The 25673-nt window shown below is 46.3% G+C and overlaps 1 protein-coding gene across 9 annotated transcripts in view; it reads right to left on the bottom strand.

Annotated features, from left to right (window-relative positions):
* Nucleotides 1-25673, bottom strand: part of dpp9 (dipeptidyl-peptidase 9) — a 127632-nt gene that overhangs the window by 8102 nt on the left and 93857 nt on the right. For all 9 annotated transcript variants that reach the window (XM_072482779.1, XM_072482776.1, XM_072482783.1 and 6 more), the window contains 4 exons: nucleotides 22899-23034; nucleotides 20604-20749; nucleotides 9411-9557; nucleotides 7954-8106 (listed from right to left, as the gene is read on the bottom strand). In XM_072482779.1, coding sequence (XP_072338880.1) covers nucleotides 7954-8106; nucleotides 9411-9557; nucleotides 20604-20749; nucleotides 22899-23034 — 582 coding nt within the window. The remainder of the gene's footprint in view (nucleotides 1-7953; nucleotides 8107-9410; nucleotides 9558-20603; nucleotides 20750-22898; nucleotides 23035-25673) is intronic.

Here is a 25673-nt window from a genome sequence, read left to right as displayed (position 1 = left end):
TCAAATCGGTAACATCACCACCAAGCACCCCGTGGTTTTAGTTGATCGGCCCAACACAGCAGAACACATTCTGGGAATCGATTTCATGAATTCCCATAATCTTTCATTTGATCCAGTCAACCAGTGTGTCTGGAAGATGGCAAAATCCGCAAGAGCCCTGCAACGCTCAACATAGGAGAGTACACAAACAAAATTAGCGCAGGTGAATTTTGGTTCAACCCGACCACGCTTGGTACGGACAAGCAGGTTAGGGCAGTTCTGCAAAAGAACAGGGCAGCATTCGCGACCCACAAACACGACTGTGGACGGATGACTGGCCCCATACAAATAACAGGACCTGTCTATCGACCCCAAAAACAGTATGGATTTCCCCAAGAGGCAGAGGGAGAAATCTTCAAGGTAATAGAAAGCGTATTAGAGCAGGGCGTACTTAGATCAGTAGCCTTCACCAATAATGCCCCGATTTGTCCAGTGAGAAAGCCCGATGGATCATGGCGACTGACCATCGATTACCAGGAACTCAACAAAATGTCCCCCGCAGCAGCCCCCACAGTAGCCACAAGTCCCGAGACCATGCTCAAGCAGGGACTCAATTCCTGATTCTTTACGGTTTTGGATGTCAGTAATGGATTCTGGTCCATTCCATTGGCAAAGGCGAGCCAGTACAAATTTGTCTTCACCTTTAAAGCACAGCAGTACACGTGGACATGCCTGCATCAAGGCCTCCACAACTCCCCCTCCATTTTCCACCGACAGCTGGCAAATGGTTTAGCCAAATTCTCTCGCCCCAAATGTCTGGTTCAGTACATAGACAACCTACTACTGCAAACGGACACCAAGGAAGAGCACATTGAGCTTCTGTCGGAACTCCTGGAACTCACTCAATCGGTTGTAAAGTCAACCCCAAAAAGGCCCAGATTTTGGAAGAAAAAGTGATATATTTGGGAACAATTATCACGCACGGTAAACGCGAGATCGAGCATAAAAGGATTAACTCGATTGCTAAATTGCCCCTTCCCCAGAGCGTTTCAGCCCTCCGGTCGTTTTTAGGACTGGTTGGCTACTGCCGAAACCACTGACAGTTTCGCCAGCATGGCAGCACCCCTCTCAGACCTCCTAAAGAAAGGAGCCCCCTGGGAATGGCTTCCGCAGCATACGGATGCTGTGGACTCATTGAAAAGAGCACTCATAGCAGCTCCAGCACTACAAGTTCCAGACCCGCTTTCCCCCTATGCGATAGAGGTAGCAAGCACAGACCGCACGCACCCTTTCGGCCGTGCTCCTCCAGGAACGGCACGACCAGTTAAGACCCATAGCTTACGCCTCCAGAAATTTAGATGCTGTGGAGCAGGGATTTTCAGCCTGTGAGAGGCACCTGCTCGCAGTATTTTGGGCGGTGTAATATTTTTCATATATTACCGGACTGAACCCCATCACAATTCTCACCGAACACACCCCCACCCAGCTTTTACTGGACGGACGACTCAAGGACGGTACAGTAAGCCAGATTAGAGCAGCGAGATGGACCCTTCTCTTGCAAGGACGGGACATCAGTGTGAAGCGGACAAAGACGCACACCTTTTTAGCCGACAACTTACAGTACCTCGGAACCCCCCATGAATGCGAAATTATCTCTCCACACCACAACACAGGCCCCTTATTGCGAAAACACCCCCCAGAAAGATAGGTAGTTCAATCCGGAGCCCCCAGCACACAGACACGTGTGAGCCCATAAAGATCTATGTGGATGGATCTTCCACAGTCTTGGATGGGAAGCGCATAACAGGTTGGGGTATCCATGTCGAGGACGCGCAGGGACGCACCCTTGAGGAAATATCGTTAAAACTTCCAGGCCACTTAGGCGCGCAGGCAGCAGAGCTCGTGGCCATCGCGTATATAGTGGAACACCCAGATTCCTTCCCCAGCCCAGCAGACGTATACTCAGATAGCCTTTATGTCTGCAACAGCCTCATGGAATTCCTGCCCGTGGAAAGCAGAGGATTTGTTTCCGCAGACGGAAAACCCCTCCCGTCAGCCCCATTGCTCCGTCATATTTTACAGAGAGCCCAGACAGGACTTTTGGGATAATCAAAGTTCGCAGTTACCATCGCTCCTCCACCCCTGGAAATGTGAAAGCCGACGCACTGGCTAAAGCAGGTTCCAGGCATGGACATTTTTGGACACCCCCCGAAAGCGCACCAGTGAGTGCAGTTCAGGTCTCACAGACAAAGATCGAGGATCTAGTGGAGGCCCAGAAGCAGGACAGCAATCTCAGGGAGGTTGTAAAAGGAAAATATCCAGCTCCCTATGAGAGGATTAAAAATGCACTGACCACACATGGCGGTGTGGTGTTAAAAGACACCCTTTATGTGGTTCCTGAACAGGACAGGAATCAACTGATTGGTTTGTTCCATGACGGTCATGGACAGCAGGGAATCGATCCCACTACCCATCTCAAGCAGTTTTGTTGGTGGCCGAATTTAAAGGATGATGTAAATCACTACATCGAGAATAGTCTTATCTGTGCCCGGAATAATCCGGACAGATATGCCAAAAAGGCTCAACTCAGCCACACCCGACCCGTTAATGGACCCTGGACTAACCTCCAGATTGATTTTATAGGACCATTGCCCCCTTGCAGGAATGGCTATAAATATGTACTTGTGGTAATTGACACATTTACAAAATGGGTGGAAGCATTCCCAGCCCGCACAAACACTGCAAAAACCACAGCCAAGATTTTGACCCACCACATCTTTACAAGATGGGGACTCCCCCGCAGCATTGAATCCGACCAAGGTTCCCATTTTACGGGACGCGTCATGCAGAATGTCCTCACGATATTTGGCATCACCCAAAAATTCCACATAGCATACCACCCACAGTCGAGTGGTATCATGGAGCGCATGAATCGGACCCTAAAATCCACACTCAGAAAAATGGTCCAGCAGAACAACACCACTTGGGACTCAGTCCTCCCTTACGCGCTGATGTTTCTGCATAATACAATTTCTACTTCCACAGGTTACACCCCACACACTCTCATGACCGGACGCCCCATGAAAGGCACAGAATATTTATTAGGTTTAGACTTTTAAAAAAAATATATAAATTTAGAATACCCAATTATTATTTTTCTAATTAAGGGACAATTTAGAGTGGCCAATTCACCTACCCTGCACATTTTTGGGTTGTGGGGGTGGAACCCACGCAAACACGGGGAGAATGTGCAAACTTCACACGGACAGTGACCCAGAGCCGGGATTGAACCTGGGACCGCGGCGCCGTGAGGCAGCAGGGCTAACCCACTGCGCCACGGTGCTGCCCCTATTAGGTTTAGACTTGACCAGCCCTGAAGTGACGGCCCTCACACACGAGAAAGCAGTAGAGCAATTAGTGAATAATGTTAAAAAGGCTCAGCTAGCAGCCGCAGTAAAATTGGGCACCAGAAAGAAACAGAGCAAGGCTTGTTTCGACAAGACAGTGCATGCAACCGAGTACAGTATAGGACAGCAAGTTATGCTCTCTGTGTATAACCCCAGCACATTCCTGTCACCAAAATACTCAGGTCCGTACTCCATTGCGGACAAAGCAAGCCCTTCCGTGTATGAAATAAAATATCCCAACGGTAAGACTGCGTGGTTCCATATAAACCAGCTGAAGGCATATGGAACACAGTCGAATCACGCACACCACGTCATGCTCGATGCAGCACACCACGTCATGCTCGATGCAGCACACCACGCCCCGCCCACAGCCAACGTAACCCTACCATCCCCAACACATCCAGCCCAGCCACGGACTCGACTTCGACTCCACCCCCTAAATATACACTCCGCCCCAGGACGCCCACCGACTGCAGCAGCAGAGACAGCGACGGTGACTCGGACGATAGCCACAGCACGCCTCCCTACTATCCCCATGCAACAGGCCCCACACCCAGCGATTCCGACTACGATTCAAGTGATCCCTTCATGATCACTTTCCTAAACAAACCCTACCACCGACCACCGAACTACACTGACGACCCCGATTTTGTCCCCACACAGCTAGACACCAACTATTGGCACCGAGATAACTCGTTCCGACTCGTCCGCAACGATGAGAGCGACCCCACCGCGCACCATGCAGCCCTTTCAGCCCTGATACACTCAAGAGTTTGGCACCCGGGAGAAGATGACGACCTTGGGTCTGACTCGCAAACAGAGAACCCCTTTGCGACCCTGTTCGCAACCCAGAACTGAGGTGTCCAGATGATGTTTTAAAGGAACTGCTTGGGAGAAGTGGTGTCCTTTCTGATGGAACCTGCAGCATGTTTTATGTTGTTTGTATGCCAGACAGGAAAAAAAAAATGTTTTCACGGCCCCACGCCTTTTCGGCTGAAACCTGAGGACTTACCCACAGAGACTCACTATTGCCAGACACTAGTTCAGCGGAACTAGTTTGTCTGCAGACCTTTTAAGGTACCAGACGCCCGTTCGTAACTGCCCTTCTGGTTCGAAGGAAAGAACCACTACGGCATCCCCACCATGATGACTACATTTCTTGCCTGTTCTTGTCGGTTGCTAAGACAGTGGAGAAACGGCTTGGTACCCGCCCTGCCTGGGAACTCCCCTTCTGGTCAGCTACACTCGGGTAGGAGAGACACGGCATTGGTAGCCGTCCTACCCGGGGCCTCCATCCAACTCTTACCCGTCGCGGCGCATACGCACCTCATTTCGGTAATTTTAGTTCAAAAAGTTGTGTTTTGTTTCAGGTAACCCTTCGGTTACCGACCATATGCTATTTGCATCCTGGAACATTTGGATGGTAAATCAGCACGGGTTCATTATTTGGAAAGTGTGTCTTGTCCTAAAATTTGGGTTTTGAAACAAAAAATGAGGGAGTCACACATCGTGACCAATTATAAAGGGAGTAATTGGCACTAAAGGACAGACAGACTATCGTACGGGATGTTAAACAAAGATAGTTACAGACACTATGCTCGTTTCCACAGAACTCCAGAAGCTCCAGGACTGGAGAAGAAAAGAAACGGAAGAGCCATGAGGAGTTCTTCCACGTGGATCAGCATCATACTAATGGACATTTGGTTGCGCGTGAACGCGAACTCCATGACTTCAAGCCCCCCCAGCCGTTAATGTTTCACTTCCCCGCAGTACCCAGAGCCCAGTCACCAGCGACACCACATCATCTTGGTGTGCTAGGTTTATAACCTGATACTCTCTGTCCTATGTAATAGAAACTTTACTAGTCATAGCGATACTCTGCTGCATCGTGCAGACTATGCGTCGAAGGAAATGGAGAAGGAGAGCCTGCCGCGCTCGAACCCCGGTATATAGGATCAGATCCCCTATTTTCGGATACAACCAGACCCCCGACCCCCGCGATCTATAATAAAGAGCATTCACTTGCGTTTTATTGTAAATAAAGAAATGTAAAGAACTGTTCATGAGCAAATTGTACGATCCTGAGCTTGACTGCCAAGCCAGGAAGACTGTGTATAAACTGCTATGATTTTGTTGTATGGTTGAGGAAGTTAGGATAATGAAATGTTTAAGTGAGTGTAGTGTATTAAGAATAGTTAGAGGTTCCCAGTTTATTGTTTTGTAATGCATGTCCCTGTTTGACATAGCGCCCTTAGAATTGTCAGTTAAAATTTCTTTGCATAGCTATGGTCAGTGCAGAGGCCATGAAGGAAGTGTCCCCTCCAGGTCAGGGAATGGAAAGCAACATAGTTATGTGATCCTTCCCGCTTCGCGTTAGGATCACAAGGAGGGAATGTAGCCACTTAAAATGGCCAACTCCCGATTCAAAATGGCGAATGGCAAAGGCTGATGGGAAAGTCAGCCAACAGGACATAAATGAGCAGCTGCAGGTTGGCTGTGTATTTACCTCTGGAAAGGCCAGACACTATCGATACCAGCAACCATCAGTATAACAAAACAACAGCCATCTGCATACTAATGAGCAATCCCCAGGAACAATAAGCAACATTTAGACACATAAAGCAAAACCAGATTCTTCGGCGCCAGCAGAAGCCTACACAAAAGGAGGTGAACGAGCACCTCAAGACCGCTCCATCATTGGAGAAAATCAAACCAAGCGATTGGGACAAAGTCCAATCACTTGGGACCAGGTACAGGGTCCGCCCCGAAAGGCGGGAAGCCCCTGGGAACTATAAGAATTGAGCCCCAAGTTCAAGTCGCTCTCTTCTCCAGCTCTTCACGCTTCAGCAGCTGATCGAACCTGTAAGTCTTACTTCAACTCTCACTACGAGATAGGCACTCCTAGCTACCAACCTGGACCAATTTTGAATCCCACAGGCTCAGAACCCGAACAAAAGGCCATTTGTTTCCCTGACCTGGTGGGCCAGTTCCAAGTTAAGTATAGGCCTGTTAGTTGTAGAAGTAGCTTAGACGTAGAATTTGTGCATGAGTAGCGATTACTGTGTATAATAAATGTGCTTTGATTTAAATCTTACTAATCGGTGTGTTGGATTATTGATCATTACTCGGACTTGAACCACGTGGCGGTATCATTAAGATACCTGGCGACTCAAGAGCAAAGGTAATAAAACAGAGCAATTGAACTAAGGCAAAGTTAGCAACATTATTAGCCAAAATACTGGCGATAACTCCCTTGCTCCTCTTCAAATTTGTGGTGTGAGATTCTTTACATACACTTCAGCAAGCATCCAGCGCCTTGGGTTAGCATTGCAGCTGAAAGATGGAGAGAAAAGCAAGCAGACAACCTACTACCAGTCTACAGCCATTGGTATTTATGTAGCATTTTTTATGTACATAACATCCCAAGATATTTTTATTATTCATAAAGTAACAAATTCAAAACTGTATTGGTAGAGTTAGAAATTCTTTGTCAAGGAATGGATTTTAAGACTTAAACAAAAAGTATGGAGAAAAGTCAAGGCTGAGGGGTTTAGGAAAAGCAAGGCTGCCGATGGGATGAGGGAGGGAGGTGATATATAAACAAAAGTTGACAATCAGAGGACTATAATGAAGATGGGGAACTAAGGCAGGAGGAAGTGGCAGCTGTACAGAGGCCATGAGGGAGATAAAGGAGAAAATGATAGAAAAGTTAATCAATTGGAAGATCAAGAGCCAATGTAGGTCAGTATGATGGTGATGAGTGAATAGAACTCAGTGGTAAACATGTATAAATGACTTTTGGACAATTGAAGTTTGTCGGAAGATGGCAAGAATAATCACGGAGAATTAGAAAAACAAAGAGAGTTCCACAAAGGAATCTGGTCAGAAACTACTGAAGTTTTGCTGGTTTTGTTGGAAAACCTAACAGTAGAACCACTTAAAGGTTGCTCCATGGCGCTAGAGAACTGGAGAGATGATGGAAGAGAGAGGGTGGAGCAGGATGATACAAATGCTATGTTCTGATCATGGCAGAAGCTGGACTGAAGGTACTAGAGTTCATAAAGAACTCAGCAGAGTTTCATTCCTCCACTCCATAATACAGAACATTACAGCACCAGCACTGTCATAACTCCACAGAATAAAAACTGTCCCACTACTCTCCCTAATCGACTTCACATTTCACATGCCCTAGGGACTCAAATGTTCACAGCTCATCTTACCAAACAAGTGTAACATTTGAAATTACTTCCTTATATTTGTTCTGATTTGCCTTTAAAGGACAAAACAATTGAATTTTTTTTAAACTTCATTTAAAATGAATCTAAACCAAGAGATCGAAATCACCTGCTAATAAAAGGGATCCATTACCTATGAGCAAATTTTGAAGTGATTAAATGCCATTTCACTTCGGATTCCATGATTTAGTTTAGCTGCACAGCACCACAAACATGAGCAATGTACTCCACAACTCTGGTCCCAGCTATCATTTTATTGTGCTTTTAAATAAGCATATTGAAGGTTTTTAAACATAATTCAACCAAATTTATTTAATTGGTGCTTTTATTACCTTGAAGACTTTGGGCTTGTGAATCAAACCCATGAGGGAGAGAAAACCTCCATATGACCAACCATGGATGGCAACTCTGTTTAGATCAATGAAGCCGTACTTCTCTGCGACCCACTGCAGCCCTTCCACCTGATCTTCGATCTCTACCTGGCCCTGTGAGGGTGGGAGAAAATATAGATGTACGGCTTCAGTAATTATTGTGTTCCACAGTTAGAGTAAAAATAAAGCAGTCACTTAGACTGCATAGTTTAAGAGCATTAGCACAGAGCTGGGTGCAGGTCACCTTAGGTAGAAAATGGTGCAGGGGCTTATGAGACATTGAGGAGACAGGAAACCAGTTGAAGTTCTAAGAACAAGGTGAACAGTTTGGTTCAACTGAACAGAACATAGTTCACCAAAACATTTATTTAGCAAAGTCACATCAGTTGACTTACAATTTGACAGCAACATTCAGAAGAAAATTTTAAATACATCATTCCAGAATTAAAATCAGGCATGTGGGATCAAAGCTATAAACCTGAATAAGTGAACCATTAATTCAAAGCAGACCTCAAAAAAATGTTACTCAAGAGGGTGGTGAATGCTTAGAATTACCTGCCCTGAGGGGTTAGGACCTTGGAACTCTGCAAGGTTAAACCCGATGGGTCGAATCATCTCCTTCACTTCTATTTCCATTTTATGATTAGGTGAGTTCAAGATGTTCCTTGAACGTGAAGCTAGGGGAGTTTGATTACTAGATGTACAAGCTGGATGGGCTGAAGACTATTTGCACTTCCTTGACTTTCTCAACTGTTCTGAGCTCTGTAGACACTGCTAGCTTTTAAAGAGACTTGAACTTCCAGTTACTAGTTGGAAGAATAATATGGCAAATTTCCTGTTTTAAAACTTTTACTGCAGCAAATAACTAAGAAAACAATATGGGCATGATCTAATGGCCTCGTTGCGCCTGACTCTGTGACCATAAGACATAGGAGCGGAAGCAAGGCCATTCGGCCCATCGAGTCCACTCCACGCAACAAGGTCGTTAAATCTCACGAGAGGCTGCGGCGCTTGGAATGCCTTGCGAGACCTAACGCAATCACGAGACATCACGATTTTAAGTGAGCCATTAGACACCTCTAAATATGTTTGGGATTCTCCCGAGGCCTGGGAACAAATGGCTGTGCCTGGGAGACATTGCCAGGGCGCTGTTTAGCACTGGTCCACACAAATGTAAAACATAGGCTGACTTCTAGGATTCATTAACCTAGTATTGATAACATTTAAGGATCACACATGAGCAACCAGTGTCAATAGAATCTACACCCCAGTGGCACTATTCATGCCTTACTAAAGAAGGGAAATAAGTTAAATATACTTCTTAATATGTAGAGTTCTTCAGACTGCAAGAACATGGTGGGTATAGACATGTTTAATTAAATGCCAATTTAAAACCACTGTGGTAAAAGGGAAAATACCATTTTGTTTTTGAGGGCACCTTCGAACAAAAGACCTCGCTGACAGGACCCCCTGCCATCGATCACCACCACTGCATAACCAAGAGATGCCAGTGTATTCAGCCTCAGGTACTTTATTCCCTTGAACGAGTTGCTCACCAGCTGGACCTACATGAACAAGGAAACAAATTTTACAGTCAATGCCCTTGGTAGCCAGGTGAGTGAAGATGTTATTAGAAACTGCAAGAGTTTCACCAAAGCTGTCTCAAACAGCTTCATATATGGAGCCTTAGATTCTTAACTTGGACAGCTTTACAGTAACCCACTTAAAAGTGTGGATGTGAACGCCAAACAGGGATTAATTATAATTACTATGAATGAAAAGTCTACTGAGAATTCCTGAACAGGTACAATAGGACCCAAAGTACCTCTGCCTAACAAGTGGAGAATACAATTTAGTTGAGATGTTTTAACCCTGCAGAACTTTAAATGGCTAGTACACAAATGATGCAACTTTGTACTTTCAGAGAAGTGTTTTACTGGCTGTGATTACACATTTATAGTCAATTTAACAAACTTAAGTGCAAATACCGTAAATCGTGGCATATAAGATGACTTCAACTTTCCAGACATAAATATCATCTTTTTGCATATACTAAGCACATTAGTCGACCCCCCACCCATTTTCAGCCATGACACGCTATATACTTGCATTAGTCATTTGTCTCAATTTTAACCCACAAATGGATGATTATCTTATAACTTGGTGCAAAGGATCAAGCAGGCAACATGGGTAGTGGTGCAAAGATGCTCAGGCATTTAGATTCCCACACAGAGCAAACCCCATAGGACGAATGACAAAGATGGCAACCACCCACACGCACGCCAGCAGTTCGCTTTTATATTTAGCGTACAAGTCAACCCCATTTTTGGAGGGATTTGGAGATCTCCCCATGGTATTTTCCAACTACAGTTGTGCAATGCCCGATGGGAATTTAAAGTCCCACTGAAATGAACCCATAAAATTGCACAGTGAACCTCAATCTTTCCAAAATCAATAATTGTGCTTGTGTCTTTAAGGGGTTGGGAGGCGACTTCCGGTTGCGGCTATGCGGAGCTAAGCCGCATGATTCGGCAGCTCCCGCTATTACGGACTTTCGGGCTCATTGGAGGAGCCCCAATGGAATTTTTCCGAAGACAACCCGTGGGGAAGGGAAGAGACAGGTCCCCCTCCAACTTTTATGGACCGGACCAGAAGTGCAACGGCCAAAAAAGCGGCATTGGAGCAGCGGGAGGAGAGGGAAAAAAATCAAAATGGCGGCGGCCGGGGACAAAGCGGAGTGCGGGCCGGAGCTGCAGGAGTTCATCAAGCGCTGCTTCGAGGAGCTGCGCAAGGAGATGCTGGCGCCTATGCTGCCGGTAATTGAAGGACTAGGGACAACCCAGAAGGCCCACGAGGTAAAGATCCAGGAGGTACAGAAAAGAGTCAGTGAGAATGAGGACGGGCTCTTGGGCCTGGCGGTGAGAGTGGAGCAGCACGAGGCGCTACACAAGAGGTGGGCGGGAAGACTTGAAGACCTGGAGAACAGGTCGAGGAGAAAGAATCTGCGGATCCTGGCTCTCCCAGAAGGAGTGGAGGGGGCCGATGCCGTGGCATACGCGGGCACGATGATCGGGGCGATGATGGGCGCAGAGGCCCCTTAGAGGTCGCTGGAGCTGGACGGGGCACACCGGATGCTGGCGAGGAAGCCTAAGGCAAATGAGCCGCCGAGGGCTATGGTGGTGAGATTTCACCGGTTCACGGACAGAGAGGGGGTCCTGAAATGGGCCAAGAAGGAGCGGAGCAGTAAGTGGGACAATGCAGAGATCTGAATGTACCCGGACTGGAGCACGGAGGTTGCAAAGCGGAGAGCGGGTTTCAACCGGGCCAAAGCGGTGTTGCACCGGAAAGGAGTGAAATTCGGAATGCTGCAGCCAGCACGACTGTGGGTCACATACAAGGACCAACACTATTACTTCGAAACGCCTGAAGAGGCGTGGACCTTCATACAAACCGAAAAGTTGGACTCTAACTGAGGGTTTGGGAGGGTGGGGGGGATGTTTGAGGTTTGATGTGTGATGGTTGTTGTATATAGGGGGTCAATCACACGCAGGAAATGTTACATGGGCTGGGGGAGAGAGACAAGGCCGTGACAGGAGCTGCGCCAGAGGGGGCGGGGCAGGCTTTGGAAAGCACGGGGTTTTTTCCCGCGCGCGGGAAGAAAGGCGGGAAGGGGAACGAAGGAACGCATATTGATTGGGAGACTCCCACACGGGGAGGTCAAAGGGAAGCCGGGGTCAGCAGGTGTCAGCTGACTTACGGGAGTGATATGGGGGGAGCAAAAAAGCTAGACAGGGGTCTAGCGGGGGGGGGGGGGGGGGGGGGGGGGGGAGAGAGGAAAAAGGGTTGCTGCTGCACTAGCCGAAAGGGAATGGGACACAGAAGAGGTGGTCGGGACGGGGGTCCCCCGACTGTGGGACTGGAGGGTGAGGGAGACGCGGACATGGGACTGGCCCAGAAAAGGAGATGGCTAGTTGGCGGGGGGGGGGGGGGGGGCCTCCAATCCGGCTGATAACGTGGAACGCGAGGGGCCTGAAAGGGCCAGTGAAGAGGGCTCGAGTGTTCGCGCACTTAAAGGGACTGAAGGCAGACGTGGTTATGCTCCAAGAGACACATCTGAAGGTGGCGGACTAGGTCAGGTTAAGAAAGGGATGGGTAGGACAGGTATTCCACTCGGGACTGGACGCGAAGAATAGAGGGGGGGCAATATTGGTGGGAAAGCGGGTGTCATTTGAGGCCAAGACTATCGTAGTGGATAATGGAGGGAGATATGTGATGGTGAGTGGTAGGTTGCAAGGGACGTGGGTGGTGTTGGTAAATGTATATGCCCCGAACTGGGATGATGCTGGATTCATGAAGCGCATGTTGGGGCGCATTCCGGACCTGGAGGTAGAAGGCCTGATAATGGGAGGGGACTTCAATACAGTGTTGGACCCAGCACTGGACCGCTCCAGATCAAGGACTGGAAAGAGGCTGGCGGCGGCCAAGGTGCTTAGGGGGTTTATGGATCAGATGGGGGGAGTAGACCCATGGAGGTTTGCAAGACCGCAGGCCAGGGAATTTTCTTTCTTCTCCCATGTGCACAAGGCCTACTCCCGGATAGATTTTTTTGTTCTGGGCAGGGCGCTCATCCCGCGGGTGGAGGGGATGGAGTATTCGGCCATAGCCGTTTCGGATCACGCCCCGCACTGGGTGGAACTGGGGCTGGGAGAGGAGAGGGACCAACGCCCGCTGTGGCGGCTGGATGTGAGACTGCTGGCAGATGAGGTGACGTGTGGAAAGGTGAGGGGGTGTATCGAAAGGTACTTGGAGGCCAACGACAACGGGGAGGTGCGGGTGGGGGTGGTATGGGAGGCGTCTCCATCAGGGCTCATAGGGAGAAGACAGAGGGCATGGAAATGGAGAGGTTAGTGGGGGAGATTTTGAGAGTGGACAGGAGATACGCAGAGGCCCCGGAGGAGAGATTACTTGGGGAAAGACGACGGCTCCAGATGGAGTTTGACCTGTTGACCACAGGGAAGGCGGAGGCACAGTGGAGGAAGGCGCAGGGGGCGACCGAAGAGTATGGGGAAAAGGCTAGTCGGATGCTGGCACACCAGCTCCGTAAGAGGACGGCAGCGAGGGAAATAGGGGGAGTCAAAGATGGAAGGGGAGCCACGGTTCGGAGTGCGACAAAAATAAATGAGGTATTCAAGGCCTTCTATGAAGAGCTGTACAGATCCCAGCCCCCAGCGGGGAAAGAGGGGATGAGACGATTCCTAGACCAACTGAGATTCCCGAGGGTGGAGGAGCAAGAGGTGGCTGGTTTGGGGGCAGCAATTGGGTTGGAGGAGCTGAGCAAGGGTTTGGGGAGTATGCAGGCGGGGAAGGCCCTGGGACCGGACGGGTTCCCGGTGGAGTTCTACAGGAAGTACGTAGACCTGTTGGCCCCGCTACTAATGAGGATCTTTAATGAGGTAAGAGAGGAGGCGACCCTGCCCCCGACAATGTCGGAAACACCAATTTCTTTGATCCTAAAGCGGGACAAGGACCCATTGTAATGTGGATCGTACAGGCCGATCTTGCTCCTCAATGTGGATGCTAAGTTGTTGGCAAAAGTGCTGGCCACGAGGATCTAGGACTGTGACCCGGGGGTGATCCACGAGGACCAGACGGGATTCGTAAAGGGCAGGCAATTAAACACTAATGTGCGGCGGCGCTTAAACATGATAATGATGCCATCGGAGGAGGGAGAGGCGGAGATAGCTATGGACGCGGAGAAGGCCTTTGACCGAGTAGAGTGGGAGTACCTCTGGGAGGTGCTGCGTAGGTTTGGGTTCGGGGTAGGGTTTATCAGTTGGGTTAAGCTCCTTTACAGAGCCCCAGTGGCGAGTGTAGTGACGAACCGGTGGAGGTCGGAGTACTTTCGGCTGTACCGAGGAACGAGGCAGGGATGCCCCCTGTCCCCCCTGTTGTTTGCATTGGCGATCGAACCCTTGGCCATGTCATTGAGGGAGTCTAATAAATGGAGGGGGGGGTGGTCCGAGGGGGAGAAGAGCATCGGGTGTCGCTATATGCAGATGACCTGTTGTTGTACGTGGCGGATCAAATGGAGGGGATGGTGGAGGTCATGCAGACTCTAAGGGAGTTTGGGGAGTTTTCGGGCTATAAGCTCAATGTAGGGAAGAGTGAGCTCTTTGTATTACAGGCAGGGGACCAAGAAAGAGGGATAGGGGACCTACCGCTGAGGAGGGCGGAGGGGAGCTTTCGGTATCTGGGGATCCAGATAGCCAGGAGTTGGGGGGCCCTACATAAACTGAATCTGACGAGGTTGGTGGAGTAAATGGAGGAGGACTTCAAAAGATGGGACATGTTACCGCTCTCGCTGGCGGGTAGAGTGCAGTCGGTCAAAATGGTGGTCCTCCCTAGGTTTCTGTTTGTGTTTCAGTGCCTTCCCATCGTGATCACCAAGGCCTTTTTCAAGAGAGTAGGTAGGAGTATAATGGGGTTTGTGTTAGCGAATATTACCCCGAGGGCAAGGAGAGGGTTCCTGGAACGAAGTAGGGACCGAGGTGGGTTGGCGCTGCCAAACCTAGGGAGCTACTACTGGGCAGCAAATGTGGCGATGATCCGCAAGTGGGTGATGGAGGGAGAGGGGGCAGCATGGAAGAGGATGGAGATGGCGTCCTGTAAAGGAACGAGCCTGGGGGCGTTGGTGACGGCACCGCTGCCGCTCTCGCCGACAAGGTACACCACGAGTCCGGTGGTGCCGGCAACGCTAAGGATCTGGGGTCAGTGGAGACGGCACAGGGGTGCAACGGGAGCCTCGGTGTGGTCCCCGATCAGGGGTAACCACCGGTTTGTCCCGGTGAGGATGGACGGGGGGTTCCAGAGCTGGCATCGGGCGGGGATTAGGAGAATGGGGGACCTGTCCATTGACAGGACGTTTGCGAGCCTAGGGGCACTGGAGGAGAAGTTTGAGATACCCCCGGGAAATGCTTTTAGATGTATGCAGGTGAGGGCGTTTGTGAGGCGACAGGTGATGGAATTCCCGTTGCTCCCGGTACAAGAAATTCAAGATAGGGTGATCTCGGGTGTATGGGTCGGGGAGGGCAAGGTGTCGGCAATATACCAGGAGATGAAAGAAGAGGGGGAAGCGCTGGTAGAGGAGCTGAAGGGTAAATGGGAGGAGGAGCTGGGGGAGGAGATTGAGGAAGGTCTGTGGGCTGATGCCCTAGGTGGGGTTAATTCCTCCTCCTCGTATGCCAGGCTCAGCCTGATACAATTTAAGGTGGTCCACAGATCACACTTGACGGGGGCGAGGTTGAGTAGGTTCTTTGGGGTAGAGGACAGATGTGGAAGGTGCTCAGGGAGCCCGGCGAACCATGTCCATATGCTTTGGTCATGCCCGGCACTGGAGGGGTTCTGGAGAGGAGGCGAAGCCCCCTAGCGTGGAGGCCTGGATAAACGACATGGCTGGGTTCATAAAGCTGGAGAGGATTAAGTTCGCCTTGAGAGGGTCTGCGCAGGGGTTCTACAGGCAGTGGCAACCGTTCCTAGACTATCTCGCGGAGCGTTAGAGGAAGGTCGGTCAGCAGCAGCAGCAACCCGGGGGGGTGGGGGGTGGTGGGGGGGGGGGGGGGGGGGGGGGATTGCTTGGGGGGGTGGATGAGCAAGAGATAACATGAAGGGTTGGGGAAACTGGCACGTGCGGGAGAGAGCCAGTGTACAAAGCTATGTAAATATACCATTCTGCCGTGTACAGATCTTGCTCAGTGCGATTTCTTGTTATTTTGTTACGCGGGGGGGGGGTTATTGTTTGTAAGGGAGAAAAATTGTGTTAAAAAAAACTTTAATAAATATATATTTTTTTAAAAAAGGGGTTGGGAGGCAGGAAAAGGAGGAATGAGCACATTTGCCAAGCTGTTACAATGGTGTTTCATACAGTCTCAGGGTAGAGGAAGTTCTTACTTGAGAAAGGATGTACTGGCACTGGAGGATGTGCAGAGGAGATTCCAGAGTCGATAGGATTAGTTTATGTGGAGAGACTCAGTAGACTGGGACTGTACTCATTGGAATTTAGAATGATGAGGGGGATCTTATAGAAGCATATAAAATTATGAAGGGAATAGATATGATAGAAGCAGGGAGGTTGTTTCCACTGGCGGGTGAAACTCGATCTAGGGGGCATAGCCACAAAGCAAGGGGGAGCAGATTTAGGACTGAATTGAGGAGCTTCTCCACACAAAGGGTCGTGAATTTGTGGAGCTCCCTTCCCAGTGAAGCAGTTGAGGCTACCTCGTTAAATGTTTTTACGGCAAAGGTAGATAGACTTTTGAACAAAAAAGGAATAAAAGGTTACGGTGAGCGGGCGGGTAAGTGCGCTGAGTCCACAAAAAGATCAGCCATGATCTTATTGAATGGCGGAGCAGGCTCGTGGGGCCAGATGGCCTACTTCTCCTCCTTGTTCTTATGCTCTTATTAACGTGAAGTTTAATTCTCTGTACGCTAGTTAATATGTTTGTGCTAAATTTCTGTCTAAACTAATTTAACAATCACCAGCCCATTTAAAAAAAATGTCATGGACAGGAAATTAAAATCTTTTGTGCTTTCACCAGTGGCATCCAGAGGGACAATAGCAACTGGGTTCATGGCAGTACGGATTTAAAAATAATAACCGTACAGGCAGACTTTGACCACTAGATTTAAGATTTAAATTTCAACATTGAGGGCCAATAAACAGACATCCCCTTTAATGAAATTTTAAGTTAAGTGGCAATGCATTATTAATCACTTTCATTTGCTTTTATATTTGTTGCATTTCTGGGTAGAAATTCCACAGCTCCTGATACTAAGAACAAAGAAAAATTACAGCACAGGAACAGGCCCTTCGGCCCTCCCAGCCTGCGCCGATCCAGATCCTTTATCTAAACCCGTCTTCTATTTTCCGAGGATCTACTTCCCTCTGTTCCCCGCCCGTTCATATATCTGTCTAGATGCATCTTAAATGATGCTATCGTGCCCGCCTCTACCACCTCCGCTGGCAAAGCGTTCCAGGCACCCACCACCCTCTGCGTAAAAAACTTTTGACGCACATCTCCCTTAAACTTTCCCCCTCTCACCTTGAAATCGTGCCCCCTTGTAATTGACACCCCCACTCTTGGAAAAAGCTTGTTGCTATCCACCTTGTTCATACCTCTCATAATTTTGTAGACCTCAATCAGGTCCCCCATCAACCTCCACCTTTCCAACAAAAACAATCCTAATCTACTCAACCTTTCTTCATAGCTAGCACCCTCCATACCAGGTGAACCTCCTCTACACCCTCGCTAAAGCACCCACATCCTTCTGGTAATGTGGCGACCAGAACTGCATGCAGTATTCCAAATGTGGCCTAACCAATGTCCTATACAACTGTAAGATGACCTGCCGACTCTTGTACTCAATATCCCGTCCGATGAAGGCAAGCATGCTGTATGCCTCCTTGACCACTCTATCGACCTGCCTTGCCACCTTCAGGGTACAATGACAAGTCAGGATCACATTCTGCATAGCTCCACAATTCCGACCTGGGATTTACTTCTCATTTTGTATGGACAAGATTACAGGCAGAAAATGTGCAATTTCATAATGCGTTCCTCAGTATGCGCCAGGAGCAGGTGCAGCAGACTAACCTTTGTGCGTGTACAAAATGTGCATGCCCGTTTGCTGGTACACTGCTGTATTTACGCCATAGCCAGCCTATCTCACTAGCTTTATGATGGGTTAAGTCACAAAGTGGCAAGCTCCATGATCGTTGTCTTTTCACCATTTGCTCAACAGCAATTGGTTTGCAGGTGGGACGGGTAAGAAACTACAGCGAGAAAGGTCCATGGAAATTGACTATACTCGTCTTGGCAACACCCCACTTGACGCGCACCCCACCTGTTTGGTCAAAATTGTTACATGGACTGAGAAAGAGAAAATAACAGATTAGAAATGTAAACAAATGTGTACAATCTTTAGCACTGCTGCCTCACAGCGCCAGGGACCAGGGTAGGGTGCTCTTTCAGAGAGTCAGTGCATACTCGATGGGCCAATTGGCCTCCGCCTGCACTGTAGTGATTCCACGATTCTATTAAAAAGGAGAACAGGCTACATCAAAAGTAAAGACTGTAAATACACGATGGTCATCTTGCTCAATTCAGACAAGAAAACATCCCAGGTTTGACCTCTGGCCTCTGATATTACACAATCTTATCTAAGAGAGATTCTATAATTCACTTCCATGCCCTTAGTATTGATAGGTAGACACTGGGTGGAAACAAGATAGGTTGAAGTATCCCACAAGGATGCTAATATTTTGAAATATTTGAAGAACTAAACGTGCAGAGACACCATTAAGTAGGATGTAATGGGACAGTTCCACTCCAAGTCTTCCAAAACCATGTTATTTCACGTTTCAGCACAACTAATCATGCTTAATATACGAAGCAGAACTCAAAAGGGCCTCTACTGCATTGCTTGCAGTTGCTTCGCAAAAACAATTTTTCTTGAAACAGCAACACAATTCGTCCCATTCCCCTGCTCTTCCCCCTACACCCATGCATACTTTTCCTATTGTAGTATTTACCCAGATCCCTTCAAAACTTAATAAATCTCCTCGCTCTTTTCTTTCCAACAATGCATTCAGAATCATAGTTTGCTGCAAAATAATGTTTCCCTAATTTTGCCTCTAGTTCTTTAGCTAATTAGCATAACTCTATGCCCTCTGTTCTTCAACTCTTATGCCACTGAGGGCTGCAACAGGGTGGGTGAAATTAAGCTTAAGAGATGTCTTCTAATAGATAAAAAGCCAGGATTATTTGTGGTTTTCCAGGCTGATGACAGAGTAGTGGGCTATTTTGTTAAAGGAGAGAAGCCCAATAATATGTGGTCCAACACGATCTAGTTACAAATGGCTGTACCAGTTGTGAAGGATACAAGCCTTAGCACCTTAGATTTCAGCGATCTAGGATGGAGGCCACACACCAGGAGGAATAAATTGGGTGATTTGATGGGGAAATCATAACATGAGGATAAAGGAGTAGATGAGCAAACCTAATCACTGCAGAACGGCAAGCCATTCTGCACCCGTGATGGCTACCCCAGTGCTCAACGAAACTGGGGACTTGTTAAAATTTGCATACATTGGATTGGGTTTGGTTTCCTTCCACTAACACTATAAATGCTATTTACAGCCATGTGCTAGTGCTATTTACAGCCACTTGCTAAAGTTCCTCCTCCTAAGTGTTTGCGATATATGTACCATCAATGCAGAACAATTCCAGAGTGGAAAACTTGCTGATAATTTGATGTAAACAGACAACTTCACAGGGTAATGTTGGGCTATGCAGCAAGGCACTTGGAACGAAGGGCTCATCTTGTAGAGAGCTCTCCAATGCTGGCTGCCTACACGCACAGTTCTAGCATGCTTAAAAAGTTCTGCGGAATTTAAAAAGTAAAAAGGAAAACCGGAAGGTAAAGTGCAAAACAAAAATAACGATGACAGGATCCCTCTTTAGTTCTATTGGTGTTGACCGGCAGAGAAATCTACTTTCAGAATTAAAAGTCATCAAACCAGATAGAAAAAACGGAAAATGCATTAAATACTCAGCAGGTCTGGCAGCATCCTTGGAGAGAAAAACAAATTTCAGCGCAATGAACTGTTTCTTTCAACACAGATGCTGCCAGAAATGCTTATTGTATCCAGCATTTTCTGTTTTTATTTCAGATATCCAACATCCGTGGTATTTTGCTTTTGCTGCTGTCAGGTATGCAGTATGTACACTCCCCATTCCACAACTCTCCCTTACACAAGTTCAAATCACAGAGATGTAGGTCAGCAGAGCTGGTGTTTAGAAGCCCAGCTTTGTGCAGAGGTACTCCTACATTGAGCGAACATCGCATGCCTTACCATTCGAAAATAACTTTCTTGCTGCTTGTTCAGCTGAGCCTACTCCGTGTTATTAGGGCACTGGTTTGTGGGATTGTCTGATGCAAGGTAAGATGACAAGTTCCCAGCCTACCCAGTCTGGCTCACTAAGGTTATAGCTGACAGTCAAAAGTGCAGAATACTGTGCACCTGTCTTATTCACTCAGATTTGCCGTTGGTTTGGTAATGAATCTCTGCTGCAGGTATGTAGTCTTGGAGCTTCCCAACCATAAAGAGATCACCCCCCCCACCAACATCCCAAATAGAAAATCACGTGCCGCTAATTGGCAATAGACACGAGACACCATCCTTTATAGGTATAGTTCAGATTTTAAAAATTAATTCACACGCTAACCCAACTTGGAAATGTATCACTGTTCTTTCAACTTAGCCAGTAAAACCCTGGAATTCGCAACATAATACAATGGGACTATGTTCACCACAAAGCACACAGCCATTCAAAGCAACAGCTTCTCAAAGGCAGTTAAGGATAGGCAATAAAGTACAGGCTGCGGCAGGAATGCAAAGACAGAAAAAAAATTGATTGAAATTAGCTTCAGGAACATCAATATTATATTCGGACTTCTTCAACTTCCTCCTGCACTTAAACTTTCTGGCTGTTTAATTGAAAAATAACCAACCCAAACACTAATTAAAACAAGATATCTCCTGGTAGCCTTACCTGTGGCCCTCCATAAACAAAGAGAATAGTGGGGTGCTTGCGAGCTGGTTGCAGGCTGTGAGGTTTATATAACATGCCGTACAGCTTGAAACCAGATTTACTAGAGAAGTTGAAAATTTCAGGTGGCACATAATCAGGGGGACAACCTGTTGAAGATAAGGCAGAAAAGTTAAAACTTACTCTACAAAGTGACAAGGATTCAGTTTATCAAACTTTTGCCCAATTTATACTGCATCTCATGACATTAGCATTGTTCAAAGCTCAACTGTAATTTGTTCAGAGACCTAAAAGATAGTGCATAAAGTGTGGCCGCAGGGCAACACTCTGATCCTGACTCGTTGCTGAACTAGCTGACCTCAGCTATTGGGATTGTTAGGACTCCAAAACTGATCTCAATGCCCCTACACTTGGAAATTGGACAGGGTTCTTGTCCTTAATCATAGGCCAGTTCCCTGAACTGGCATTCAAGCATGGATTGACAAAAAAAAAAAAAATTTATATGGTCTACCAACACTCATCGGTTAGCTTTATACATGTTGAATCTTCAGCTGAGTTTGATATGTAGAGCAGCTGGCATGTAGGTCGGCACCAAGCGACAGTCATTATTTTCAGAGGGAAGAGGGCAAGAGCCCAGCCAGATGCACTCTATGATTATTTATGTTAAATTGTTCATCATCATATTTAGACTGCGTGAAGCTGAAATGCAAGTGCTTTACTGCCACACTAAATACTTGAATTATTACCATTAATCTGTAAGAATTTTAATTTGCAGATTTGAACATAATTTTGATGCATTGATTTTGACATGATTTAATAAACATGAATGTCAAAAAGAACCTTGTGCAAAGCCCAGCCCCCCCTAATTCAAGCAGGACAAAGCAGTAAGAGCGAACACAAATAGGACTAAGTTGCTTTGGTTTTGACCACTAGCCCTAGTCTGGACACATCTGTTCTGGATGCCATGGTTTCCCATCAAAGCCACCCTATTATGAGCAACAGAATGCAAGACTTCGTATTCTATGGTGAAACTCCACCCTGTGGCTGATCAAGAAACATACAGTCTTTAGTTGTTTCTTTTGAACCTCATCATCAGTTAATTTTGCTTAATGGCTGCAGTCACTGCTCTCATTATTTATTAAACCTACACTTCAGCTTTCTCAGGGCTTCGATTTTTATTGGGACACACTCCTATGGGTACCAACTACACACTAGCATATCTCTACGGCAACTACTTTTGGGTGTGTTCCGCACACAGTAAATACCACTAAGTTGTAGAAATATTAAGACCATTATAGCCGAGGCCAATTCTGTCCTCAATTGACAAATCCACAATTCAAAGAGGAGTTAGCTGAACCATAATAAAGGGCAGAATAACAAAATGACTTCTCAGTCTCCAGCCAGGATTGCCGTAATTCAGCATTAAGCTGGTTTCAATTAACCTGACTGTTGGGTATTTTCTCAACTTAAATCAGTGGAGACAATGCAGAATTATGATCATAGTTGAAAAGATAGCACCAACAGTGCAAGTTAGTTAACACATCAGCAATTAATTCACTGATTTTAGGGCATTGATGGTGGCACCTAATTATAGGGACAACATATTGCACTTGTTGGGAATATATAGTTTGTACATTCTGAGTGGCACCTACGCAACCAACCAAGAGGGAACATAGAACAGGCATCTAACAGTGTTCATATCACAAAATAAATTTAAAATTCATATACTATTCTTGAGAAATATTGACTTGCAAAATTAGTGAATAATGTTGGTTTCTAAACAGAACACAAGGATAAAGCGCTCATTTAAATTTCTTGCAGCAATTCCCAAGCAGGCACATGCACCAGATCATGAACTTTCCTTTGCAGGATGAGGGACTAAACCACAGTAAATATGTTCCGAATATTCGCGGTAGTATTACTTTTCTACCAGTGGATGGCATGTGCATAAATTCCTAGTTTTTCTGTCTTCACTCTCAAGCACAGAGTAATTGGTACCTGATTAAAAACTATCCATTTTATTAACCAACAAATTTTGAAGACTGAAAACATGTCTGCAACGAACTCCCCATTGCACTAGATTCTTAAAAAACAAAATATCATACAATCGTAAATTTCTTTTCAAATTTTCTCCTGCATTAGTTTCTTGCTGGTGTGAAGTTCGTCAGGCTCTTACTTGGCCATTGATAACACTGATCTCTGCCTTTATCAACCGAGACATTGAAAGGTTGGCTGCATATTAACCCATAGGAAGTATTGACTTATTCAATGCAATGGCAATTTCATCAGGCTACTCACCTGCAGCTTCCATCATGCTGGCACAGAATTCTGGCTTTTTGTGCAAGTGGTGTTCTTCAGAACCTGTCAGTTTATATATATGGACACAGGGGGGGGTGCTGACATTACTGTAATGGCTGATGAACATGTCAAAGTTCTGAGGAAAATTTAAGAGACGGTGCATTACTGTTTTAGAAAATCATTAAATTCCTATGCTGTGAAAAGGTACAAGCTCAGGCACTCTATCATATTAAGTTGTGATTTTACACAAGTGAAATCTTTGCAGATCCAATAATCAGTTAACAGTACTGCAGATTCCCAGAAGTAGGTGGACAGTTAAGTTTCCAAACAAAAGAAGCTTCTACGTTTGAGTGCTCATCTTTACTCTTCTCCCATCCAACTAAACTAGCATCCAGTTTCCTCTTGTTCGACAACCTCCTGCTACTCCTCATCTCAGTCACAATATGAGCCAGTAATAAGTCTTATGTGAAGCTTGTTATATGCCTTCTGGCGGTCTCTTCTCAGTTTATATTTGTCCAAATGTTGTTTTTGTGAAAATGGAATCATGTGCAACTAATTTATTAGAGTTTTTTTGAGCAGATAACAAGGAAGATGGATGTGTATGGTTAGATTTCCAAAAAGCATTTGATAATGTGCCACATGAAAGGTTGCTATTAGAAATGTAGGATGTGTCCCTTCTCAGCTCATATTTTGTCCAAATGCTGTTTTTGTGAAAGGGGAATCAACTAATTTATTAGAGTTCTTTGTGGGCGACACGGTAGCACAGTGGTTAGCGCTGTTGCTTCACAGCGCCAGGGTCCCAGGTTCGATTCCCGGCTTGGGTCACTGTCTGTGCGGAGTACGTACGTTCTCCCTGTGTCTGCATGGGTTTCCTCCGGTTTCCTCCCAAAAGTCCCGTTGTTAGGTAAATTGGACATTCTGAATTCTCCCTCCGTGTACCCGAACAGGCGCCGGAATGTGGCGACTAGGGGCTTTTCGCAGTAACTTCATTGTAGTGTTAATGTAAGCCTACTTGTGACAATAAAGATTATTATTGAGCAGATAACAAGGAAGGTGGATGTATATAGTTAGGTTTCCAAAAGGCATTTGATAATGTGCCACATCAAAGTTTGCTGCACAAGAATGCTTGGTACTATATTAGCATGGACAAAGGGATTGGTTAACTAACAGGAGGCACTCACAAGGGATAATTGGATATTTTTCTGGTTGACAGGCTGTAACTAGTGGGGTGGTAAAGGGATCAGTGCTGGGGCCTCAAAACTCAATCTCTATAAATGGCTTTGATGAAGGTGCCAAATCTATAGAATCTGAATTTGTGGATCACACCAAGGTAGGGAGGAAAGTAAGATAAGAGGAAGTAAAGTAAGTTAAGAGGAAGTAGAGTATGCAAAGGGACATAGATAGGTTTAGTGAGTTGGCAAAAATTTGGCAGATGAAGTATAATGTAGGGAAATGTAATCTTGTCCGCTTTGGCATGTAAAACTAGATAAACGTGAGAGATTGCATAACTCAGTAGTTCAGAAAGATAAAGTCATACACTGCCAAAAGAATCTCTTTGGCCCTTCATGTCTGCGCCGACCATCAAACAGGCATGGAATTAGAGACAATTTATTAAGCTTGAATAGAGAAATAGTTAGGAGGTAGGAGACTGAATAAGGTACTGAAATTGTCAGAATGAAACTAGTGATGTCCCCTAGGAATCCACCCCAGACCTCAGCTTTGTGTCAAGTTATAAGTGACTTGGATGAAGGAATAGAGGGTACAAGCTTTCAAACAACACTGAACACAATAAATACCATGAAGTTGCAAACGGACAGATTTCAAACACTTAATTTGTCAGTTTTGACCAATCTGGGAAAGTGAGCATCATTCACTTCAGACCCAAGAAAAATAGATCAGAGCATTTTCTAAATGGAGAGAAGCTAAAAAGTGTGGAGGAGCAGAGATTTCAGGGTCCAAGTACAGAAATCACTACACGCTGATGGAAAGATACAAAATAAATCAAAGAGGTTAATGAAATGTTGGCATTTATCTTAAGAGGTTGGAATACGAAGAGGTGGAAATTTTATCAATGTAACTTCCGCCACTGACTGGAAAAACATCAGGAACAATGTGCGTGTGCACTTAGCTCACACTGCTTCTGCCACATGTAAACTGCTTCTGATGCCTTTCCAGTTGGTGGCAGGAGTTTGGAATATGCTCAATCAGGATCAATTTCACTGTAGTATCCTTGTAACCTGATTATTCATCCCAGTTCCTAATCTGTGTTGGGACCTCGATCCCAATGAGATTTTATGTGAACGCCGCCTCTGTAAGAGGGGTGACTTAGAGCGAGACCAGGCTTTGCACAGCGGCGTAGAACTTCAAAAAGGAAATAATCAGAGAGAGGGCACAGATTTAAGGTAATTGACCAAAGCAACAATGAAGAAACGAGGAGAAATTTCAGAGTAAGTGACTGGGATCTGGAATGCAGTGCCACGGCTTTTAGTGGTGCCAGATTCAATTGAGGCATTCAAGAGGGAATTTAGATTATCTGAAAAGGAAGAATGTGCAGGGTTGGCACTAGGCAAATTGCCCCTTTGGAAATTTGATGCAAACACGATGGGCTGAATGGCCTCCTTGCTGTTCCTGCAAAGCCCAAGTCGCTCAGTTGGTAGATAATGAGACTTTTAATTCAGGGTCATAGTTTCAGCACCAGTTGGAAAATAGCATTTTCCATAAATATTTATTCAAGTTTCTGTTTTTTTCATATTTTACCAAAATATGCCCTTAACC

Source organism: Scyliorhinus torazame, chromosome 18 (assembly GCF_047496885.1).
Source record: "Scyliorhinus torazame isolate Kashiwa2021f chromosome 18, sScyTor2.1, whole genome shotgun sequence".
Taxonomy (NCBI): Eukaryota; Metazoa; Chordata; class Chondrichthyes; order Carcharhiniformes; family Scyliorhinidae; genus Scyliorhinus; species Scyliorhinus torazame.
This window is presented reverse-complemented; position numbering and strand designations above follow the sequence as displayed.